The sequence below is a fragment of the Haliotis cracherodii genome, unplaced genomic scaffold (assembly GCF_022045235.1).
Source record: "Haliotis cracherodii isolate W230 unplaced genomic scaffold, xgHalCrac1.p SCAF_1, whole genome shotgun sequence".
NCBI classification, from domain to species: domain Eukaryota; kingdom Metazoa; phylum Mollusca; class Gastropoda; order Lepetellida; family Haliotidae; genus Haliotis; species Haliotis cracherodii.
Window position 1 is genome coordinate 33,584,024 of NW_027266264.1, and position 10,289 is coordinate 33,594,312.

The window sequence follows — 10,289 nt, forward strand, 5'->3', positions numbered from 1 at the left end:
TACGTGATCATCTGTGTGACAGCAGACACGATATAATAGATCTCTTATATGGTCTCTGGTGACAGATTTCGAGGAAATCATGCCGGGATAACGAATACATAAATTATAACAACTTTATGTAATAAAATTATCGCTTAGAGACTTGGCTTGAACCAAGAGAGTTTAAGTTTAGCTTGTAAAAAAAGTCTTATATTGGCTCTTGTGAAACTCTATGCAAGCGCTTATACAGGTTTTTTATTAAGGGGGCTGCATTTCATTTACATGACATCCATGATAAGCACGTGTGTTGCCATTCAGTGTTAGACATTCAGGTAGAAGTCAGAGCAAATAGACCCCTTTAAGTACACTTATAAGCCAACTGTAGATTTAAACACTTTACACGCGTCGCTCAAAATAACAGTTTCTTGGTCTAGCTAGTTCAAATTTTAGGATGATCGCCAATTTAGCAGTTAATGGCAACCCTAATTACACAGAGATGATATCAAAGTTCCACATAGTATTAATGACAACGTGTAGGCCTCGGCACAAAATGGGTACCAGGCAGTGAAGCCTCGTCTCCCTTTCACGGGGTTGACGAGTATGTTTTTGTAAATGATCATCATCATCTTCCAAACAATAGACACAGTTCAGTCACAGTTGTCCACGACAGGAATTTAGATGAAAAACGGGATCGGGTGTTCAGGCTCGCTGATTTGGCTGATTCATGTCATCATATCTCATGATGCCAATCACTGGATTGAAACGATCATACAAACCAATATCGATAATAACGATGTTGGCCGTTTACGAGCGCTTCCAGTGGGGACGATTTCTCACTGTGTGAATTCCAAGGAAGAATCTGGGAAATCAGCTCCAGGCGGACAAACAAGCATCGGCATATACCTCGTCACATGACCAATCCTTTTCTCGGTCCGTGACCCGACCTCACTTCAATTAATCGCCTACCCTCTCTGGTACAACGTTCGCGTTTGTCTGTTTTTGTTAATGATAATCATATAATACCGTTTTGGTTTTTTTGTTACAGGAAAAATTCACATTTCAGATCTGACTTCGGTGCGATGCTAAACGTATCCATGCAACATAGTAAACAATATGGGCAAAGGTTCTTTAGCTAGCATGCAGAATAGGGATCGCGCTTCATTACCTACAATATAGGGTCAATTGTTTTGTGTGGTTCTGTTTGCAGTTAATGAGGGTACCCAGGCGATATCTCAATATCTCTGCCCACATTGGGGGCATGGATGGCAGAGTTGCGTCCCATGGGCATGCCAGAAACTTATGTGGGTTCGAATACCGATTCGCCCCGATTATGTTTCCAGATAACTCCTACGTTACACTGTCACGTCGTACTATAGGTGGTATATGCCCAACTCCCTCTCCTCACAGACTGTGACTGTGGATCTTGGTCGTAAAGTTGGAAGTATGTTATCCATGTACGAAAATCAGTAACTTGACACAAGTGTCAATATGTAATCCGTGATAATGGCACAGGTAGACAGGATCAGTAAACAATTGATGCCTTATTCAAGTTTCCCACTAAGATTGGGTGTACGCGAAAAACGTCGAATACACCCATTTATTGATGTAAAAAAACCGAGGGAATAGTGTTGCAGTATCGTTTGTTTAACCAGACATTCCACAATAACCCTTGAGAATGCTCTTTTAGAGCTAGGACGAGTCCAAATTTACTACCCCCCTATTACCCGACCTTACCCGGGAACCCACTTCAAGTCTCAAGAGTAGGGAACAAAATGGCTGATTGGTAATTGTTTTACCGCAGCCCTGGCTAAAACTATTTAGATACATGCATCAAACAGTCTGATCATGCGTTCACTGATGTTGACTGAAGCGTTATCTTTACTCAAACATATACAAGTCAAAAGAAATGTGTGCAATATCAGAAAGAAATGCCAACTTTAGCGACTTGTTGTGTAACCACTGAGCTACAATAAGTTTTTGTCATTAAACAATATATCACGTGACGACCACGAGTCTGTGTATTTCTGTGGGTACCCGGGTCCTACTCTGGACCCACCCGGCCCGAGTACCCGAGTTATCCGTCCCAGCCCTATTCTCTTTGTACCTTGTTCTGGTGATATGCATCTTTAATTGGCTTTTTTCCGTTCTCATGTTTATTATACTCCCGACCTAAAATCGCAGGGGTATATAGTTCTACCCAGGAATTCCGTCCATCCGTCCGTCCTTCCGAGGACATTTTTTGTGCGACCCTATACCTTGAAAACTTCTGCATGGATTCTTTCCAAACTTGTGAACACTTTCTATACCAATAGGAGATGTGCAGTGAGAAGTTTGATTTCAATATGTGGATTTTCTGAAATAATACAGCTATTTTTCATGTTTTGACTTAGCACGTGTTTACTTAAACATTTGTGGGACCTATACAGCTTGAACACAACCGCAAGGATTCTTTTGAAATTTAGGAAGTTTCCGTACTAAGAGAAGTGCAGTACAGATTGATTTTGACACCTGGATTTTCTGAAAATATATATGATATTTTACATGTTTTAAAATATTATTTTTTACTTCAACATTTTTTCGCGACGTTTAACTTAAAAACTACTTCATGGATTCTTTTCAAATGTAAGGAACACTTTCTATACTTACAGGAGAGATGCAGTGCAAGTTTGATTTTGAGAAGTGTATTTTCTGGAGAAAATAAAATGTTTTAGGTGTTTTTTTCTTCAACATTTGTGCGACCTATAACTTGAAAACAATTTCATGGATTCTTTTCCTATAGGGGGGTGCAGGAAAAAAAGTTTTATTTCGAGATTTCTGACAAAATACTCTGTGTGTGTGTGTGTGTGTGTGTGTGTGTGTGTGTGTGTGTGAGTGTGTGTGTGTGTGTGTGTGTGTGTGCGTGCGTGCGTGCGCCCTGTTTCCAGTGCACTGGATTGACTGCTCCAGACTCCGAGTATTTACAGACCGCAGTCATACAGCTGGAATATTGATGCGTGGGGCGTTAAACAACAAACTGCTTGACATTTTTACGTTCGCTTCAAACAACTACACGCTCGTCTTTAAATGCACATTAACTATCCTCATAATTTCATTCTGTTAAAAATGTTTTGAGAATAAAGTTTTCAGGAGCAGTGTTTGATTGTGCATAATCAAGAAATTATCCTCAAACTGGAGGCATATTCCAAGATCATAACTATACTTTACTTCCTAGTATGACAAATCTAGTAAAAACAGAGGCATTTTGTTCAAGATCATAACAGATAACAGCGCGAGTTTGGATTTATGACACTTTCAGCAATATTCCAGCAATATCATGGAAGGGGACACCAGAAATGGGCTTCACACATTGTACCCATGTGGGGAATCGAACTGGGTCTTTGACGTGGCGAGCAAGTGTTTGAACCACGAGGCTACCCCAAATGGGGAATCAAACTCGGTCTTTGGCGTGATGAGCAAACGCTTTAAACACGAGGCTACCCCACACTCTTTGAGAATAGGAGAGCCAAATCCAGTTTCATCATCCTACAATATGTCACCATGTCTGGGATACCACTGAAGTGGTGTTCTTGGCTGTTCATTGATGAAGGAGTGTTTGTTGATACCTTTTTAGGTGAAGGAGAAACACAAACTCAAATTCTCTGGTCATGTTTTATTTATTTCATGATCTGCTATAAGCCCAATCATCAATGAAAATATCAGACCAATTGTAGATAAGGAACTATTAACACACATATACACTATCTTCTTCCGTTCTTCATAGTGAACACACTGTGTTCATCCACTGTTTATGTTCATGTGAAAAATTGTCTATGGGAAACAAAAATCACTTTTTAGCCCATTCTGCCTTTTCTTGTATTTCAGCCACCACTTCATCCAAATAGGGCTTCAAGTAACGAACATCCTGAAGTGGTAAACATATACATAAATAGAAACATTTGTGAGAGAGAGCATTGGCCTACATCACTTTTAGGATTTTCCATTTCGAACAATATTAAGACTGGAAACAAAAAGAATGGGCTTCACACATTAAACAGTCTTAGTATGTCCAGTGAACACTTTAACCTCTAGACTACCTCTACACATATCTGCTGGGGCACAAGCAGGTAGCAAAAGTATTGTAAGTCTCTATCGTCCCAAGCACTTTGGCCTAACTTTGGTTGCTGGAGACATAAAGCCTAATGTCTATATTTGTCGTGTTATAGCTTGATCTTTTCAGAGTTATCCAATTAGTTCATAAAATAAACATATTTTTTGAGTAATACAAACAGTCTGCCATTTAAGCCTCTTTTCCCTTAGCCAGAGAGTTGTAAAATTTCGTTCTGTCTAGTACTCTCAAGATATTATTAGCCCATAGCACTAGACAAACTAGTCGTACACACTCAAGATATTACATGTAATCACCACAATACAGCTGAAATAATGCTCTGGTCTTTAATTATAACTCAAATCAAAGTTAAAATCGTCACCCCTAGCTTCATCATCTAGCTGCCTTGACCTCACCTCCTCATATTTCTGCCACTCGTCCTTGGGCAAAATATCTTTCTTGTTTGAAAGGTTGAGAGCACGGGAGATGCGGAACTGGCGGGCATCATACACATCCCTAGGGAGGCGACGAAGGGCTTCTTTAACATTTGGTGTCTCGTTAAGTATGTCATCCCGCATCAGACCTGCATGTACAGCATGAAATAACATACTTGCATACTTCAACTGTTAACTTCAAGCATCAATATCCATCAGTAAATGTTACCTTCCATGGATACTAAATATAGATATTATAATACCAAGAAAATAGGGCTTCATGTCGCGCCCAAGATTATTGCTCTTATACAGTGACGTGCATGTGCCTGTCTGCTTGTACTAGTCCAGACTTCATAGTGCTTGCCAACTGAAATACAATGCTGCAGTTTAACATGAATACTCCGCTCAAACACAATATAGCATGGCAATCCATGGTACGCTATATTATCCCGGTAGTTTTTTATAATGGACGGTAATGGTGCATGCTTATTAACCTATTAAATATGTCATGTTTCTTGTTCTTTGTTGAACTTTTATGACACATCAATTAGGATTGATCAATGCTGATTTTCTTTACCGCGTTTGGTAAATATACCTGTCATTAGCAAATCGAGGGTAGGCAACTATATATTATTATGATATGTCTATTTTGTGGTATGATATGAGTTGAATATGTGCTTTACATCACTTCCTGCTTTGGATTATGCATAATCAGTATGCATATGACCTAGGTTGGGTCAAGGGATTTCGTCCAAACAAATGGGTTCTTTCCTAATCAATTTCGAATGGAGATAGGGATAATTCCACTTCAAAAATATTCCAGAAACAATCATAAAAAAGTTAACATGTATACTTACGAGTAGCTGTGACATACCATAAGTGATCAAGTGATGAAATATCGTGCTTAGATTTGCATAAGTAAACAGTCGACAGAGGGTGCGAATTACAAGATTTACCGATACCCCGATAATATAGAGCCTGTGTTAATATAGAGTCATACTACATACTGATTCCTTGTTTTAGCCCCTTAATGTAAGGCGCCAGACAAGGTAACAACAAGTACCATATTTTAATGTCTTTTGGTATGACGTGGCTGTCTGGGCAGATGTTCTACCACTAGACCATGGAGGCAGTCTATAATACAAAGAGGACAGAGTAATCTATATTCCCACCATACATGCATGCTTACAGTAGTCAACAAATAGATCTTACCACTGTAAGTATGATAGGCACCAGTCCTATCTAGTCTAATACATTTACCAAAGTTTCATGGACAATAATGAAAAGTTTGGCACCAGAAAAAAAGACAACCCTTATTCAAATTTGTGAAGTTGGAAAAGCAAACGATAAAAGTTGTAAAATTAAACTTTCCTTTTCAGGTTTTTGAACTCAAACACGAGTTTGCCACTAATATTGCTATATCCCCCGCCCCTGTTGCAGAATTTATGCCATAATTAAATCTAAACAAACCGTAACCTTTTTTTACCGATGTGGAACTTGTCATGGAAATTGTAAAAAAAAAGAAGAGGTTGCCACTAACATGGCCAAGTCTCCTGTCCAGCAAATGAAGTGTATATTATGTCAACTATAGTGAAATTTGATCACACAAACACATACATTTGAAAATATTCAAAATTTTGTAAGGAGTAAAAGGCAGCAGGGGAGCATCTACTTGATGTAAATGCAAAATATACTGAAGAAACAAAATATAATGCTGCAAAACACAATTTCAATGAAGTTAAAGAAAACAAATGAAACCTTCTCCACAAAAACAAGATGGAAGTACAAACTGACAAAACCAGTTACTACATTTTCTACTGAATTCATTAGGGTGGTAGAAAGAAAAAACATTACAAGTTACATTTTGACTCGTAAAAATATTTACATTGATTAACATACAAAGAAATAATGATAGTCACTTCAATATACTACACCTGTTCCGTCACACCCCATACAAGATGATGGTCAGTGTATGGAACTGGACTCCTGTTGAGATGGGCTCATTACAGGAGATCAAGTCTAGTGTACCCCCAAGGGTGTGAGTTAGTTTGCTGATGTACTGGGCTAATGTAAACTGCTCCATGAGGTTGGATAGTGCACTGTTGTCACGGACAGACTGGTCCATATTGAAGTCCCCAGTGATAACAATCCTATACTGAGTGGGTTTTTGGCATTTAAAAGAAGAATTAATAAATTTCTTAATGTTCAACTTGTTGCCATGGGAAAAATAAAAAATATATGCATTTCCAAAAATTTTAAATAGTAAAAGGCACCAGTTGAGAATGTACCTGACAGACCTGCAAAGTTTGAACGTTTTAGGAGTTATGCTCTGGAAACGAACCCTACCTTCACAGAACCTAAGTCCATCTTGTTGCCATGGAAACGTAAAAAATAAAAAAAATTCTAAAATTTCTAAATAGCAAAAGGCACCAGTTCAGTGTGTACCTGCAAAGTTTCATGAAAAAATATTCAATGGTTTCTGAGTTACGCTCCAGAAACTAAACGTGACGGACGGACGGAGCCCGTTTCTATATCCCCCGCCAACTTTGTTGGGCGGGGGATAATAACATATTTTTCGCTTAAAGTATGCAAAATTTCATCCTTGTATCCATAGCCAAAGGTGGACAGAACCAATGCCTATATCCACTGTCCACAGGCAGAGGATATTAATAATTCTATTGTGTCCATGAAGCTTCTTAATCATTTTCATCACAAAGACCTTGTAATGTTATCAGGATAATCCTTGTAATGTTATCAGGATAATCCTAATAGCATTAACATTCAATCAAAAGAGAGAAGTAACAATTTGGCTGCCAAGAACACTTACTCTGGAATGCTACTCCCTGATCAGTGTTTGAAATATACAGGGTTCTTGGGCTCCTTGATGCTTGCTCCTACACTATTCCAATCTTGGCAACCCATATATCCTTAATTTAACATTAGGCCCATGTCAAACCCTAGAATTGTGCGCTGCAGTGCTGATTCTACATACTGATTAGGGATACACAATTCAGGAACAATTTCAGAAAAGTTTGAATTGTTCTCAAGACAGTTCATCATCACAGATAACATGATGACCATTGCTAATTGGGACTGGAATATAACTAATTCTGTTACATCTTAGTATTCATTACCTAGCTGTGGGAAGTATGACAGACCATAGGCCCACTTGGCCAGTGACTTCCTCCAAGCAGGAACTGAAAATACAATAAAATTATGTCAATAATGTGATTCATCTTCATGATAGAGTATGAATGACAAGGTGACTTGCCACCATAGTTTGAATCTATCTAATACATCCAGCTGAACATATTCTTGAGTATGTTTAGTATAGATAGTAAATCAGCTGTAAGCTATGGATCAGATTTACAAAATGTCTGAAAACCAAGAAAATTAACCACTGCCATATGTGTAGTTATTAGTAGTGGGACGACACACAGATGAATCGGTGGATCGCAATTTCTTACTTCTCGATACAAGTATTGATCACAGTTGCACACTAAGTAAAAAATATCGATACTGGTCTTAAATGTTTGCTGTAAGAACTGTTACACCAAACACAAATTAGTAGTGAATATTAGTACTGAAAACATAAATATTTTCATCCACCATGTCCACTGTACCATACTTGACAATGCAAACTGAAAATCGTCAGTATGCCAGGTATTTGGCAAAAACTGTCTATGAAAAAGATGGCTTACCCACCACAGATAAGAGAACATGCAAGTATCATGATGCATATCGGAACGTGAGCAAGGTATCATGATCACACGTATTGGATCGCACAGTTGGTGTATTGTCACAATCCTAGTAGTTATAGAGATATGCTGCTAAAAGTCCTCATTCAAGCAAATTGGACAGACAACAGGTCACCAACTAGTTAAAACTTTTGTCTTGTTATTTCTGAAAGCTTAAAAAAACGTTTTGATTTGTGTCCTGTGTTCTCGGGACATATTGGCTGGCAATCGGTCAATGTCCTAAAAATAAACCAATATGAAACTCTGCATTCATAATTATAAGAAATGTCTTTATTAAAAGATCTACACATGCTTATTTGAAGTACTAACTACCTGCAGCCTGGGACAAAACCTTTTAGTCTGCTAACCCGATTATGGCCCTAAGAATCATTCACAGTAGAGTTAAGTGTTATCATGTCAACTGTCATTGGCCAACCTTACTAGACTGTAGGGCTGGGATGAGTCCAAATTTACCGACACCCTTTTACCCAGCCCTACCCTTGTACCCACTACAGGAAATAGTTGGGTACAAAATGTCCGAATACCACAGCCCTGGCAAAAAGTATATAGATACACAGATAAAATAATCTCATCATACATACACTGAAGCTTTTTCATTATTTAATCATATATAAATTAGAAGGAACGTGAGCACAGTCAGAAAGAAATGCAAACATTAGCGACTTGTAGTGTAACCATGGAGTTTAATTGTTATTGTCATTAAACAATATATCCACGTGACTAACCACAGGTCCAGGTACTCAGGACCCACAAGAGTTACCCGTCCCAGTACTGATTTACTGCAGTGTTAGAAATAAAAAAGAGTGCCTGGCTTCCATCAGGACCCACACACTTTAGGAGATGCAGGCTCTGACTAAACTCTCCAGGCCCTCTTTTAGAAAACTGCAGTTCATTGTGACAAATAAATCGACATGTAAATTTACTGCAGGCCATAAGGACCTACACAAATTTGAAACTATGGGCCTGAGACAAGATCTACTTGCTATTGGCAGACCCTTATTTCAAACACTCATAGAGAACTGAATGTTACTTGACTCGGGCTAAAGTCACAGACTGGGTATTGCCATGGACTGGTTGATATATCCCTTCTGGTTAATCGGACAGATTTCTTCATACGAGTGCATGCCATTTCTACCTCTATTATGCAATTTATATTTGTATAATTTCAGGACAAGATTAAACACAGCACCATGTAACTAATATTATATATACTAACTAACTCGCAGACGGTTACATGGTTATACAAGATCTATAAAGGATATCTTATTTGTCGGTTGCATGCTTGTCTGAAGGGCAAGAGTTAATTTCGTTCGGCCATCTCATTTGATACTAATATATCTTGACACCGTCGAATCGGTGAATCAAAGAACATTCTTCCCTGAACTAGCATAACTCTTAAATCGAGTAATACAAAGATAGATTCGCCTACACGACTCACAGAAATCGTGTTGATTGGTTATCCAACACATTAGTTTGTCGAGCAACACCAACTAGCGATAAATTCCCATTGCTCTTAAACTCTTTAAATGTGTCATTACTTCCATCCCCCCTTTATCAAAGTAACCGATTGCCATTTACTGATGGCTAATGAAGTATTAATTGCGAATTACAGTCTAACCTTCTGCGACAACACGCCTGGCAGCCATAGTTAGTTGTTACCGACCGACCTTCAGAACTGACCTTGCTTACATTCCGAATAATATCGTTTGTTTCCGCCTTCCTCCGTTTAACTTCGGAAATTCGGGCCTACTCGTTTCTTCTCGGCTCATGAGGCATTCGTCACACCTCGATTCTTTCCGTAACCTAACGTGGCATCAACCAGCTTATCAAAACATATGAGGCAAAACAAAGTAAATTTAAATGTAATTAATTTCATATACCAATGACTCTGTCAAACGATAGCTCATGGTAATTTAAGCAGCAAACAGAACATGGTCTAACTTGTTTATATGATCTATTTATGACATTTTGAATATTCACGAAATGATTTGGGTTGATGTTCACAAGTGCGCATGCAGTTCGTGTGAAATCAAA

The 10,289-nt window shown here is 38.4% G+C and overlaps 1 protein-coding gene across 1 annotated transcript; it reads right to left on the minus strand.

Annotated features, from left to right (window-relative positions):
• Nucleotides 1-3,626: 3,626 nt before the first annotated feature.
• On the minus strand, nt 3,627-9,951 carry LOC139463716 (cytochrome b-c1 complex subunit 7-like). The gene is made up of 4 exons (XM_071244971.1): nt 9,874-9,951; nt 7,632-7,694; nt 4,480-4,646; nt 3,627-3,880 (listed from the first exon to the last, which is right to left on the minus strand). The coding sequence occupies exons 1-4, from the start codon at nt 9,899-9,901 to the stop codon at nt 3,803-3,805; spliced, it is 336 nt and encodes a 111-aa protein (XP_071101072.1). The 5' UTR covers nt 9,902-9,951; the 3' UTR covers nt 3,627-3,802.
• Between the last annotated feature and the right edge of the window lie 338 nt (nt 9,952-10,289).